Here is a 15,725-nt window from a genome sequence, read left to right on the forward strand (position 1 = left end):
ATTTTATATTTTCCAAGTAAAAAAACAGATACACAAGTGGAAGTATTAGAGAACAGTTTACAGAAAAATCCATGTGAATTTCCTCAACATGCACATAATGATCTGGCTACAGAATGAAATAAATTCATGGCTGGAACAAGATATTGAGAAAAATAAAAATTGGCAAATCCCAGAAACAGAGCGTTCTCAGGTTTTAAGTAGATAAGATTTCAGTGATGTTTTGTTGTGCTTGATTGGTGTTTCTGAGTAATAATATCTGCATTATTCTTTCTATTTGAGAGTGTGCGGTTTCCTAGGTTTTCTGTTGGATTTGGACTCAGAGTCTTCCCCCCCACCACTTTGTAAAATTTAAAATGGCAAGGTATGATGAAAAAGAAAAGAACATTTAAACAATCAGGAGGATCATACACGATACCCTTTGTCAAGCTGATACCCTCAAGATGCATCAGGCTATAATTTCCTGAATATCTGGATACTGTGGTCTATGCTATCTGGAATTGTAAGGACTGTAATCCAGTACTGCAGGAGAGGACCAGTACTGATTAACAGATTAACAGAGTTGGAAGGGACCTTTTGGTCATCTAGTCCACCCCCCACCCCACCCCGCCAAAGCAGGAGACCCTACACCATTTCTGACAAACGGCAGTTCAATCTCTTCTTGAAAGTCTCAAGTGAAGAAGCTCCCACAACTTCCGAAGGCAATAAAGGTGCTTTAGAAAATAGATTGACCCCTTCCTCTCTGTGGCAGCCTCTCAAATACTGAAACACTGTTATCATGGCTCCCCTGATCCTTCTCTTCACTAGACTAGCCATGCCCAGTTCCTGTAATTGGTCTTCATATGTTTTAGTCTCCAGGCACCTCATCATCCTGGTTGCTCTCCTCTGCACTTTTTCTAGAGTCTCAACATTTTTACAGTGTGGTGACAAAACTGGATGCAGTACTCTAGGTGTGGTCTTACTAAGCCTTTATAGAATGGTATTAGTATCTCACTTTATCTTGATTGTATCCCTCTGTTAATGCAGTTTAGGATTGCATTGGCTTTTTTGGCTGCTGCTACACACTGCTGGCTCATATTTAGCTCGTTGGCCACTAAGACTCCAAGATCTCTCTCACAATTACTGCTATTAAGCATGGTTTCACCCAGTCTATATGTGTACTTTTGGTTTTTCTTGCCTCAGTGTAAGAGTTTACTTTTCTCTACACTGAATTTCATTTGGGAGATGAAAGGGGAGAAGACTGGGAGAATTACTGAGAGAAGACTAAAATATAGAGAATCGTGTTGACTGTCCAGAATCACCATTAAATTCAAATCGTGGCCCAGCAGCCTAATTGATCTCCCTGTAACTGGGAATGGAGAGATGTTCCCCTGTCTCTGTCACTTCTTAGCAAATAAAGGCCAACTGTGCCACCTCTGCTCTACTTGGCAGAGAGGATAAGAATGTTGTGGTCAGCATGGCTCAGGTTGTTCTTTGCATTTCAGAAGTTAAGCTGATCCCTTGGGTCAGACTGTACAAGTTCCACATTTACATTTACTTCTTTTGTGCAGAAAAGCCTTGTACACATTAACTAGTTTTATTTCATAATTGTGGAAAATGTATATATGAATGTACGAGCCAGTTTGGTGTAATGGTTAAGGCATCAACTGGGAGGCTGTGAGTTCTAGACCTGCCTTAGTCATGGAGCCAGACAAGTGGCTTTAGGTCAGTCACTTTCCCTCAGCCCTAGGAAAGAGACAATAGCAACAGCACATAGAATAGCAATAGCACGTAGACTTATATACTGCTTTATAGTGTTTTACAGCACTTTCTAAATGGTTTACAGAGTCAGAATATTGCCCTCAACAATCTGAATCTTCATTTTACCGGCCTTGGAATGATGGAAGATTGAGTCAACCTTGAGCTGGTCAGGATTGAACTCCTAGCAGCAAGCAGAGTCGAACCTGCAATACTGCATTCTAACCACTGTGCCACCACAGCTCTTAATAACAAGCAATGTTCCCAAAACCTTGCCACAAAAACTGACACAAAAGCACTGCAGGGATTAGTCTGGGCAGGCATCGGGGTCAAAAACTGACACAAAGGCACACACGTACAAAATAATATTATGTGACTATACCTATTCTGTGTTCCTTCCCCTTTATACTTTGTTCCAATCAGATTACTGATACAAGACATGTGCATGGGCTATGTACAAGCCATTCTCTTACAAACATATGCATATCCGGAGCCATTCAAAAGTTCACCTCCTTATCCTGACACAGGTTTCGTTGAAGATGCAATCTGACACAGTCTACTAGGTATTCTGTGGCTGTGTATTCACATAGAATGTATTTATTTATTTTTATTTATTTGTCATAACACCATGCATAAGCATAAGCATGAAGCAACATTAGGACAGGAACGGTAGGCATGTTTGTGCTCTTATGTACACCCCTTATAGACCTCTTAGGAAAGGGGTGAGGTCAATGGTAGATAGTTTTTGGTTGAAGCTTTGGGGATTTTGGGAAGATACCACAGAGTCAGGTAGTGTATTCCAGGCACTAACAACTCTGTTACTGAAGTCATATTTTCTGCAATCAAGATTGGAGCGGTTAACATTAAGTTTAAATCTATTGTTTGCTCTTGTATTGTTGTGATTGAAGCTGAAGTAGTTTTCAACAGGAAGGACATTGCAATAGATGATTCTATGAGTTAAACACAGGTCCTGTCAGAGGTGGTGTAGTTCTAAATTTTCTAAACCCAGGATTTCAAGTCTGGTGGCATAAGTGGAGTGGAGAACTCCTCTGAATACAATTTGGAATTTGGAGGAATGAGATCCAACTGGGAAGGCTTGGCAACTTTAGACTGGTATGGAAACATTGCTTCTTGTCCAGTCCATAAGGAATCACTAGCAGGACCATTTTCTAGAAAGAGTCTAGTTATTTCAAACTAGGTTCTTCATGTATCTTTCCTACTTCATTAGTCAAATTGAATCACAGACTGATCCAAATTAACTTGGATCAACTTTATAGTAGGAGTAACTTTCTTTCCTCCAATCAGAGGTGGGTTTTAGCAGGTTTGGACCAGTTCTGGTAGCGGAAATTTTGAGTAGTTCGGAGAACCGGTAGTAAAAATTCTGTCTGGCCTTGCCCCCATCTATTTTCTGCCTCCCAAGTCCCAGCTGATCAGGAGGAAATGGGGATTTTGCAGTAACCTTCCCCTGCATTGGAGGGGAATGGAGATTTTACAGTATCCTTCCCCTGCCACACCCACCAAGCCATGCCACGCCTACCAAGCCATGCCCACCAAGCCACACCCACAGAACCGGTAGTAAAAAAATTTGAAACCCACCACTGCCTCCAGTGCTTGTCGCAGCAATGTAATTATTGTTCTGCTCATAGACATATTTCTACCGTATACTTTTGTGAGTCCTGATTGTCTTTTGAAGAGAGTAGCACATGCTCCTCCATGTGGAGAAGAGAAACAGTGGGCAGGCAGGGTATTTAAACTTACTTTTAGTAACAGTTCTAAGTGCTGCGATAGGTAGTTGGAGGCCAGCAGATAGTGGACCACAGGAAATGATGGATAGAAGCATAGACTATGATCCCCTCATATTTTTCTGCCTTTAAAACTGCCCTTCCTCTCTTTTCCAGTGTGCACAGCAGCAAAATGGTCCCTAACTGTGAATCTTAAAAATGTAGGGCTGTTGTGTTTGAAATTCCCCTTCAGCTTCCATTTAAGCTTACATCCCCACCCCCAGTCTCTCTATAGGCTTCACAGAGAGCTGCCTCATGGATGCAGTTCCAAACAAGGCTGAGGAAGATAAGAGGAATGGTCTATGGCTACATGCTGTTTGAATCAGAGTAAATGTCTTGGATGGAAACTCCTGCTGCGCTCCATGTGGATGCCAGGAAATATTCGTTTGCTGTCCATACTCAGATCACCAGCTAGTTTTCTGGCTACACCATACAGTATTTTGCAAAATGAGTCACTGTTCTTAGGAAGGTTGATAAACTATGTTTGAGCTGATTCCATTTCTATTGTATTTATGGACTGCTTTAAATGCCAAGACAGAAACTGTGGTGGTATCTGTAAATTTAGCTTGATTAAGCCATGGAAACTTTGGCAGTTGGCAACTTTTTGGATTGAACATATAAATGGCGGTAGACACATACAAGCAGGTATTTGAAGAATCCGATACAATCTCTCTCTCTCTCTCTCTCTCTCTCTCTCTCTCTCTCTCTCTCTCTCTCTCTCTGTGTGTGTGTGTGTGTGTGTGTGTGTGAGAGAGAGAGAGAGAGAAAGAGAGAGAGAGAAACCTATAGACCCACAGATACTGGAATTGTATATCTAGTTAACAAGTTTCAGGATGAAGAAAAAAGAGAAAATTAGATAATGCAGATGTTGACTATCTGCTGGGAAGAGATGGACTCTATGTATAGGATGATCCTTTTGTGGGATCTGCTATACTAGCCAGGGCATACTGATTATGGAAGAATGACATGGAATTGGGAAATTGAGCTCTTTGTTCTCTGGATGCAGTGAACTAAATCAAAATTTCATTATGCTGAAATCTTACATTGTGCCTCCATTCTAGCAAATTTGCAGCATCTTTCTGCATCATGCAGGGCCTTTATGTAGATGTTATATTTGTCCAGAATTCAGAAAATAAAGTTGATTTAGAGCCAAATTAATTGCTTGGCTTCCTACCATCTACCTGGGATTCTGATTTCCAATCAGCTCCCCTCTTGTCGCCAGAGCATTTTTCTGATAATAAATGTATCATACCAGAGAATCAAGGTCTACAATAAGGACCTTGATAATATCCTATGAGCCAGATTTGGCCCCCAAGTCGACTTTCAATAGCTTCCAAAGCCCCCCAAACAAGAAGCAACATAAGCCTCTGATGAGATTAACACCTATTTTATTTTTTACTGTTTTTATTTTTGATTACCATGCTACTAGAAGTCCTCTGAGGCTGATTTTTTTAAAAAAAATATTTGTTGTAAAAATGTTTCTTCGTTTAGATTGATGGATACATCATACCAGTGGTGGAATTCTTTTTTTTTTTTAACTACTGGTTCTGTGGGCATGGCTTGGTGGGGTGGCTTGGTGGGCATGGCAGGGAAAGGATACTGCAAAATCCCATTCCCACCCCACTCTGGGACCCGCCAGAGGTGGTATTTGCCGGTTCTCCAAATTACTCAAAATTTCTGCTACCGCTTCTTCAGAACCTGTCAGAACCTGCTGAATAGCACCCCTGCATCATACCAATCACTAACTTGTATACTTCATGGTGCAGAATAGAAGATCACTTGGTTTCCCATTTCAATTTCCTATTTCCCATTTCAATTTCCTATTCATTCATTCATTCACTCACTCACTCACTCATTCAATTTCTATAGCTGCCCAAGTCAACCAAATGACTCTGGGCAGCTTACAATTCTAAAATGATAAAATGATGTAAACAATAAGAACATTACAACCGTAAAAAAATGGTTAATGTTTGCTGAAGTTTTGCTAGTTGAACTAAATGTCGCACATACTTGCTCTGATTTGGATATGGGGATTGGGAAACTAAACTGGAAATCGATCACCGGAATTTTCCAACATGGATTTGGTAGACTTTTGGAAAATTGGTAATCAACTCTTTTTATATCATTTAGGTACACATGTATAATTAATCTAGTGCAGAGGCCTTCAAACTTGGCAGCTTTAAGACTTGTGGACTTCAGCTATGCTGGCTGGAGAATTCTGGGAATTGAAGTCCACAAGTCTTAAAGCTGCAAAGTTTGAAGACCTCTGATTCTAGTGATTGAGTTACTGGAATATTAAATTAGGTCAATTATTTTTCAAAATTTCAGGTTCAAGAAGAGAGCGTTGTGGGTATCGTATTGTTCGCCGTCATCGCAATCAAGAAGATTTGGTGCATTGTGGAAGCAAAGGGAAAAAGAATAATGACAGTATCATTCAAGCAAAAGAAGCCCAGGGCAATGCAATAAGCCCAGAACGGTTTGTCTCCATATTACTTGAAGCTGAACCACCAAATGTGTTAGTGAGTCGCCCCAACAGGCCATTTACAGAAGCTTCCATGATGATGTCCTTGACGAAACTTGCAGACAAAGAATTGGTCCACATGATTGGTTGGGCGAAAAAAATCCCTGGTAAGGAAATATGACTTTTGAAATATAAATATGTATAACAAGTATAAATATTTTTTTAAACAAAACTTATGGCCTACAACAAGAAAAACATCTCAATGATTGCATTATTATTTGGTAATACAACCTCGATAAGGCCATTGTTTGGAGCAAAAGTAGAAACATAGAATATAAGCTTTCACAGCATCAAGGAGATCATCCATGGTAGTCTAATCCCCAGCCCAGTATAGTCATATGCTACTACAACATCCTTGACAAAACTATCCAGCATATTTAAATATTCTCAGCGCATGTGAGTGACCAATTTCCAAGACAGGCTGTTCAATGTTTGAATAGCTTTTACTGTTCAGCTTTTCGCCCTCAAGTTCAACCAAATGTATTGTTTTGTAATTTAAACACATAGGTTCTTGTCTTGTCCTGTCTTCTGGACCAACTCTGAAAAATTCTGGACCATGTTCTATATCTGGGGTCCCCAATCCCTGGGTTGAGGTCCACCACCGGGCCTTGAACGGTTAGGAACCTGGCCGCAGAAGGGTCGGGCGAGCATGTGTGCAGCCCCACTTGCCTGGGCAGTGGGCAAACACCTGTGCGTGAACTCCCATTTGCGTGAGAGGCAGGCCATTGTGCCCACTGTTTGTAAAAATGGAGTTGTGCATGCATATGACTGCCACTCATGCAGACACTTCCCCTCCCCTCTGCTGGTCCACAAAGCCATAAAAGTTAAGGAACCCTGTTTTATATGAAACCCTTCAAATATTTGAGGAAACTATCATGTCTCCTGGCAATCTCTGTACCAGGATAACCATACTCAACACTTCCAAACATCCTGAGGGTTTTCTTTCTAGGATCCTTATCATTTGTTGCTCTCTTCTGGGAATGATGTGGTTGCCACTACCCTTCCTAAAATGACGTGCCCAGAATTGAATGCAATATTCTAGGTGCAGCCTAATTAAAGCAGAATAGAGAGGAACAAGGACTTCTTTTGATTCAACATTATATTTGTGCTGATACAATATAGAACTGCATTTGCTTTTTTTGTAACTGTATCACATTGTGGGTAATATCCAGCTTATGGATAAGGATCCAGATACTTTTTTGTATTGTATCCTTTATATTCATACCTCTGATTTTTCCAAAGGATCATTGTGGAAATTTAACCTTGCTAGGCTTTGCCCAGTTTGTCAAGATCCTCCTGATTTTATTTTCCAAAGCAGTATTTCTCAATCTTAGCAACTTTATGATATATGGACTAGTCAGAATACTTGGGTCAATAATCTAATCTACTCCTTTATTTCAAGTATTTTCCTTACTTTTCCTGGCTGTATCTTTTGACAAGTAGTCCAGAGAAATACTACTTATGCTTCCAGTGCTTTAAATTCCTCTGTTGATGCAGCTTGTGTCTGTATTGGCTTTTTTGGCAACTGCAGCATATGTAAGTGGTTGTCCGCTTGGATGCCTAGATTCCATTCACAGATACTGCTCTTGAGCCAAGTACCAACTATTCCATACCTGTGCATTTGGTTCTTCTTGCCTAAGTGTAAAATCTTACTTTTCTCTCCACTGAATTGGATTTTGTTGAATAAGACCCAGTGATAGATTTGGCCCTTGTTGTTTCAAGTAGACAACTTGGGGTCCCCTAAGGTTTGTTTTAGCATTTCACTTAGAACCCAGGTTCCTGTTTTCAAAAAGGTTTCACTCATTTGTATTAAAAACATGAATTTCTCAATTGCTATCTTTAGACAGCTGCGACTTCCCAGTGTGAGTCAGGAAATTATCTACATAACAAGTGGCTTTTTCTATCATTTGTATCTATGTGATTCTTCCTCCTTGCTTTTTGACCATATACCGGTACTTCATCCACCATTTAAGGTTTTCTCTATAAAGAGAATATAAATATTCTCTAGAAAGAATATTACTTTCAATTGATCCATTATGACTGGTGCTGCTTTTAGTTTCCTTAAAAGCCCTGGTTAGCTAATTTAGTGGGGGTTGTTTTTTACATTTTTAATCCCAGCTCTATGAGAAAAATAGCTGTAGCTAAACAATACCTTAAAAATAAGATAGTTTGACTTCATTTTGTTGTAACAACGTTAGAAGTTAAGGGATAGAGAAGAAATAAAAAAAGGCCTCAAATTAGACACAACTTTTAAGTCATGAGATCTTTGGGTATGAATAAATACAAACTCCCTATTAGTTATTGCTGGCATCATATAAGGATACATACCTCTGAAGCCCTTAATGTATTGACAGATGAATAAGAGTTTATGATTTATCAGCAATTATTAACAAGACATTTACCTTAGTGGAAGTCATGTTCTTTTTCTTTAAGATTTATCCTCATTCAGTTTGCAGATACTGGGTGTACCTTGAATCTGCAGATGGCTCCCATTTGTATACGAGTTGGACCATTTTGACTGTAATCTTGTGAGCAAGGTTTAATTCGACATTAAAGTAATAAAGTCAATAGCTAGAACTGTTGTAGTCCAGACTGAATAAATAAAAGTTCTACCAAAGAACAGTGGCATTATAAATTCAAAAATTAAGAAGGGCTTTTAGGCCATCAAGTTCAACCTTCTGCTCAGAAAAAAAAAGTTCCCATTAAAGCAGGGGTCTCCAACCTGGGTCCCTTTAAGACTTGTGGACTTCAACTCCCAGAGTTCCTCAGCCAGCAAAGCAAAGTCTTAAAGGGACCAAGGTTGGAGATCCCTGCATTAAAGCATCCTGACAGGTGGCTATAAAGTCACCTGTCCAGGTAGTCCTCCACTTACAACAGTTCATTTAGTGACTGTTCAAAGTTACAACAGCACTGAAAAAAGGGACTGAAAAAAGGGACTTATCACCATTTCTCACAGTTACAACTTTTGCAGCATCTCCATGGTCATGTGATCAAAACTCAGATAACTGGTTTATATTTATGAGCATTGCTGTGTCCCAAGGTCATGTGATCACTTTCTGCAACCTTCTGATAAGGAAAGTCAATGAGGAAGTCAGATTCACTTAACAATTGGAGTACTAATTTATCAGCTGCAATGATTTGCTTAACAACTGTGGCAAGAAAGGTCATAAAATGGGGCAAAGCTCACTTAACAAATGTATCACTTAACAACAGAAATGTTGGGCTCAGTTGCGGTCATAAGTACAGGACTAACTGCATTGTATTCTACATATATTTGATGGTATTTACAGTATAATCTACTCCAATCCTAATACAGAGTAGGCAACAAAAGACGAACCACATGATTTGAAGGACAGAAAATATGAAGACAATTAAAACAACTGTATTTTTGTTCTACTGTCAAACTGTTTTTCTGTTGGGGAGAATGTAGGAGAAGACTCTCCTACATTCAACCATAATCAGTTCAGCACAGCACTACAGTCACACAACTTTACAACTAGGATACAAAGACAATAATGCTTCAGATGTTACTACAATAATGCCTAATATTGGTGACATTTACATATATAGATTTTGATTTCAACAATCTGAGAACAGTTAACAAAAGTTATCTAAAATTTTCCTAAATGTTTTTTAAATAAAAAAGTTAAAAGTTTAACAGATTTTGCAGCTGAAAAAAACAAAATACCATATTTTTTTGGAGTATAAGACACACCGGAGTATCAGACGCACTTTAATTTTTAGGGAGGACAATAAGAAAAAAGCTGATTGGCAGGTGGATTGGCCTCCCGGAATACCCCCAATCAGATGTTCCCAGAGGTGAATTTTAGCAACAGGTTCCTTGGTTGTGAGCTCTGTGCTTTGCTTTTTTTTTGCTTTTTTTCCTGCCTCTGAAACTCTGTTTCAGAAAAAACTTTTTTCTCCCTCTGAAAGCCTCTGAAACAGAGCTTCAGAAAAAAAAAGCCACTGAAGCTCCGTTTGGGGCTTTTCCCCCCCTGAAGCTCTGTTTGGGGCTTTTTTTTAAAGCTCCGTTTGTGGCTTTTTTTCTGAAGCTCTGTTTGGGAGTTTCTTTTCTGAAGCTCCATTTGGAGCTTGTTCTCTAAGCTCTGTTAAACTCCGTTTGGGGTGTTTTTTCTGAAGCTCCATTTCTGATGCTTTTTTCAGCCTCTAAAACCTCCAATTGAGAAGCTGGGCGGGGCTACATTCAGAGTATAAGACGCACCCAGATTTTCACCCTCTTTTTTGGGGGAAAGAGGTGCGTCTTATACTCTGAAAAATATGGTATATATGTGGGGAAGGGGGGAGTTAAAAAATAAAGGACTTCGTTTGCAAAAAAGCAATACAGTAGCCACTTGCCTATTGCTTTTCATTAAAAATCTTAAATGAAATTTGGAGGTATTGATATCCTGAATGGGGGGTCCTGATGATAGTAATTTTATACTTGCTCATCGGAGAATTCTAGACATTTGCACTCAGCTGGGAAATGAATCCATTTTCACTTTTGATTACTTTCCCTGCTTATTTTGTCACTCACGGTGATAGAGATAGAATGTGTGTAATTCTGCTGCCCCTCCAATTCAATCCATTTTTATAGTAAATGCAGTTGTTATTTTTTTCCTCCTACTTTGGGGGAAAAAAAACTTCTCTAACTTGGATCCAAATATATTCATATTTAGAAGAGCACTTTGAAATAAATATGGCTTAATGTAATCATGATTAACTGAAATTCTACTGATTTTGATAGGTCTACCACAGTTATGACTAAGCCTTTTTTTTTGTTGTATAAGCATTTGTCTTCATCAGTATTGTTCCTTCTGATTCAGAGTGGCCTGTTTTCCCTATTAATTTGACTATCAGGAGAAACACTAGCTAAATCCAATCTGTATAATCAGATTGGCATTCTGTATTTATATTGTAGGATACATCTGTGGTGTGAGAAAGTTGGAAGGCAGAATAGAAGTGTGATCATCTTAAAAAATTGATACTGCAAATATTAACATAAACCTTTTTAGTCTGGATAAATGTCCATACAATATTCCATTTACGAAATAGAGATTAATAACCTTTTTACAACTGCAGAATGCATTTCCTCTTCCAATACAATGTCAAGGCAAAGGTGTTGGATTTAAATAAAATAAAATAAATTTAATAAATTCAACACAAGAGTATAGTTGTTGCTGCCCACACATTTAGGCATTTTAATATTTTATCCCAATAGCATTTATAATTTGGAGGCAAGTTTTGAGAGGTTTTGAGGGCTGCACCCAAAGGTTTTGGAAGACTTTGAACTAACTTACAACATGGTAAAAATCTGCAAGAAAAAGCACAAATTAGTTTAAGAATAAGAAACCTAAAAAGGCTAAAAAGTGGGGGGGGACTAATTATACAAACACTGTTTATATTTATTTATTAAAATTTTATATTGCCTTGCTCTGGGCAGCTCACAGATTTTTTTTAATTTAGGTTTATGCAAGTAGATTTTAAATATGTATTTTTTTCTAAGAATGTATTTCTAAATACATGTTACATTAAAAATGCATGTAATATTCCTTTTGGTAGTTAAATTTTTATTAATTGGGAACTGCACTGTAACATTTGAAAAAAGTAGAATATCAGAAAAATAATTGTGATCTCATTAGGCAAAAGCTGTAGATTAGATTAAATCCCTTTGAAATATAGGCAGAACAAAAGCCACTTTGAGCCTTCAGAAATGTAGCAGTTATAAACTGAGGCAAGCTAGTCAGTAAGTAGTAAATAAAGCAATAAAGTAATAAGTAGCTAAAAGAAATGATAAATAAAATAAATACTGTAATGTTCTTAGTGCTTAAATCTTCTTTCTACTATCTCATTTAATAAGAATCACTCCCTACCAGAAAGTGGTAAGATTCAAAAAATTTTATTACCAGTTCTGTGGGCGTGGCTTGATGGGTGTGATATGGCTTGGTGGGTGTGGCAGGGGAAGGATACTGCAAAATCCCCATTCCCTCCCAACTCCAGGGAAAGGTTACTGCAAAAATCCCCATTTCCTCCTGATCAGCTGGGACTCGGGAGGCAGAGAATAGATGGGGGCGGGCGGGGCCAGTCAGAGGTGGTATTTTCCGGTTCTCTAAACTACTTAAAATTTCCACTACCTGTTCTCCAGAACTGGTCAGAACCTGCTGAATACCACCTCTGCTGCCAGAGCGTATTTTCTTTAAAGAAAGAGAGCCTTGGGATTTCATTCCACATCCTTATGTATAAATTCTTACAAACTCCTTCTTTTCTTCTTTCTCTTCCTTTTATTTATTTTTTTAAAAAAAGTTTTCATCAGTGGTGGTTTGCTACCGGTTAACCCCATATTGGGTGAACCGGTAGTGGCAGCAGCAGGTTTTCATCTCGAACCATGACCTTCTTAAGTGAGCAGTTGATTCTTCCATAAGGCTTTGCTTTTAGTGCCAGCTAGAATAGGAGACTGCAGCTGATTCCTTTCTAACTAATTTCTATGGCTCCTGGTCTTCCACTATAGCACAGATAAGGGATGTAGAATTGTGGTGTTTCCCCATCCATGAATTTCCCAGATACAGGTAATCCTTGAATTGTGGCCACAGCAGAGCTCAAAATTTATGTTGCCAAGTGAAACATTTCAGTGAGTTTTGCCCCATTTTACAACCTTTCTTGCCAGAATTGTTAAGTGAATCGCTGCATTTGTTAAGTTAGCAACACCATTGTTAAGCGAATTTGGTTTCCCCATCGACTTTGCTTGTCAGAAGGTTGCAAGAGGGGATCACATGACCCCGGGACGCTGCAATCATCATAAATATGAACCAGTTGCCAAGCATCTGAATTTTGATCACATGATCATGGGGGGATGCTGCAACAGTCATAAGTGTGAAACATGGTGATAACTCACTTTTTTCAGGGCCATTGTAACTTTGAATGGTCACTAAACAAACTGTTGTAAGTCTAGAACTACTTGTATTTCTACGGAAGTTCTAGTTAGTGGTGTAACTGATGAAGGTTTGACAATGCATGATAAAAGCTTATAGAATCGCATTGGCCAGCAAGATGGGTGACATATACATTTAACAAACAAACAAAATAAATAGCTAACAGAGCTTGGTGCTGTTCTGCTGAGATTTGGGGAAGATCTTTTCCTAATCTTCAGTAATGTAGTTTATTTTTGTATGCCTTTCCTTCTCTTATTTTTGTCTTTCTTTATGACCTAAAAATGTGATGAAGTGCAGCATCGTGCAAAAGGGAGACTTTATTATTGTCTGCAGAATGATTTAATCCTATGTCAAAAATACAAAAATAGTCTACCATTAAATTTATTACATGCATTACATTACATTCACCCTTCATGTTCCTAAGAAAGAACTTTTAGATAAGCAGTTGGGTTCTTTATCCATCACCATCTATCTATTTCATTTAGTAGTAACTTCAGGTAGCTCAGTGTATATTAGTCTGGAAGTGAAATGGGAAGAGCATACAAAATTGCAAATTAAATGCAGAAGGGAATGTTGAAAGATTCCCCCAAATGCTGATTAATCTGATTCATGTGGATTCTAAAATACATGAAATATCGAATCCTCAATTGAGTGGTAGGAAAAGAAATGGGAAATAGAATAGAATAGAATAGAATAGAATAGAATTTTATTGGCCAAGTGTGATTGGACACACAAGGAATTTGTCTTGGTGCATATGCTCTCAGTGTACATAAAAGAAAAGATACGTTCATCAAGGTACAACATTTACAACACAATTGATGATCAATGAAGGCACAAATGAAGGCAAAACAGGGAAATCCCTGCTCAGGTCATAGATGTAGGATCAAATATAGTTTTGTGGTTTACATCTTGCATTGTCCCCATCAATACCATAGCATTTAAGATATATAGATGATTGACTTAAAATAAAAAACATGTGATGTTAAATATGTTCCATCAATTAAAAAATGTTACATTTTGGGATCTGTGACCCTTACTGTCTGGAACTATAACCCTCTGGAGAACCATTATGTCATTTAGGAAATTGTTAAAGACCTAGTGGTCCTTTCAGGCCTTGGGCACAGGATGATGGTAGTTATGGTTGATTTATCCTTGCTGTTTTAGAATAGAATAGAATAGAATAGAATAGAATAGAATAGAATAGAATAGAATAGAATTTATTGGCCAAATGTGATTGGACACAAGGAATTTGTTTTGGTGCATATGCTCCCAGTGTACATAAAAGAAAAAAGAAAAAAATACCTTCATCAAGGTACAACATTTACAACACAAATGATGGTCATAGGGTACAATTTAACCCTTAATGATAACAACAAAAGTTACAGTCATAAGTGGAAAGAGATTGGTGATGGAAACGATGAGAAGATTAATAGTAATATAGATTTAGTAAATAGTTTGACAGTGTTGAGGGAATTATTTGTTTAGCAGAGTGATGGCCTTTGGGAAAAAACTGTTCTTGTGTCTAGTTGTTCTGGTGTGCAGTGCAATATATATTTGTTCTTCAGGTTTATTGTTTTTACAAAATCTTAACATGTCTGCTAGAATCCTTTGCAATAAGCATCCAAAATGTATTTATTTGAGTCCTTCGGGAGAAGGGCGGTATACAAATTAAAATATTATTATTATTATTATTATTATTATTATTATTATTATTATTATTATTATTATTATTATTATTATTATTATTATTAATAATAAACCACATTTATAAAGCCAAAATCCAAATGTTTGCCACCCAGCATAGATAGTAGATGAAGGAAGGAAGGGTCCACCACTCGGAATCAACAATTGACAAACTTCTAAGAATTTAGGTCATAGATTTCCTAATTTCAAGTGAATCAAGAAGATAACTGTGAATTTTAAAGTATTTATATTGTTTTGGAGACAGGGAAGGTGTATATATTTGGGTATTCATGATATAAGTATGCCTTCTTTCCTTTTCCCCTTCTTTTAAAGGCTTCATAGACCTGAGTCTATATGATCAAGTAAGGCTTTTGGAAAGCTGTTGGTTGGAAGTATTAATGGTGGGTCTAATGTGGAGATCCATTGATCACCCAGGGAAGCTCATATTTGCACCAGATCTTGTGCTTGACAGGTAAGAAATAAGTATTGTTGTATTTGCATGTATGTTTGGAAGTTAAAGATTTGAATGAAGATGCATTAACAAGCAAACATAATCTTTTACTCTATTCAGGAAGGCCCAGATATTTTCTCCTGCATGAACTATCATGGTTAACATTCAGTTCACCCCTGCTCATCTCCTTCTGCAGATTTTCTGGCAATTCAGGATTCACCAATTCCTGAACAAGTGTTAAATTGTAGTTAACTGGAAAGGCTATAGAAAGTACTTCTAACTGGAAAGGCTATAGAAAGCAATCTAGTGCTAGGCTGGGCAATTTTTTTATAGCCACAAACCATTTTTTAACTACTGCTTTTTTGGATTGCAAGAAACTGTGTGTGTGGGGGGGTACAGTTGTGATTTCACTAGTCAAAACAAGACTGGAATTTTTGGTCATTCTAGAAATATGTGTGGGATGTTAGGTTGGATGGAATATAATTTTAGAAGGAAATTTTAAGCATCAGAGCAGCAAGAGAGAAAGAGAAACAGCTGAAAGCAAGAAAGTTAAAAGAATATGATTAAAAGAGGCACAGTGGTTAGAGTGCAGTACTGCAGGCTACTTCTGCTGATCACTGGCTGCCAGC

The 15,725-nt window shown here is 38.0% G+C and overlaps 1 protein-coding gene across 1 annotated transcript in view; it reads left to right on the forward strand.

The window, feature by feature from the left end:
* ESR2 (estrogen receptor 2) overlaps window positions 1-15,725 on the forward strand; it is a 71,269-nt gene that overhangs the window by 34,702 nt on the left and 20,842 nt on the right. Inside the window, exons 6-7 of the mRNA XM_058162898.1 lie at window positions 5,844-6,143; window positions 14,979-15,117. Of these exons, the coding sequence (XP_058018881.1) occupies window positions 5,844-6,143; window positions 14,979-15,117 (439 nt within the window). The remainder of the gene's footprint in view (window positions 1-5,843; window positions 6,144-14,978; window positions 15,118-15,725) is intronic.

The sequence above is a fragment of the Ahaetulla prasina genome, chromosome 1 (assembly GCF_028640845.1).
Source record: "Ahaetulla prasina isolate Xishuangbanna chromosome 1, ASM2864084v1, whole genome shotgun sequence".
In the NCBI taxonomy this organism is placed as follows: Eukaryota; Metazoa; Chordata; class Lepidosauria; order Squamata; family Colubridae; genus Ahaetulla; species Ahaetulla prasina.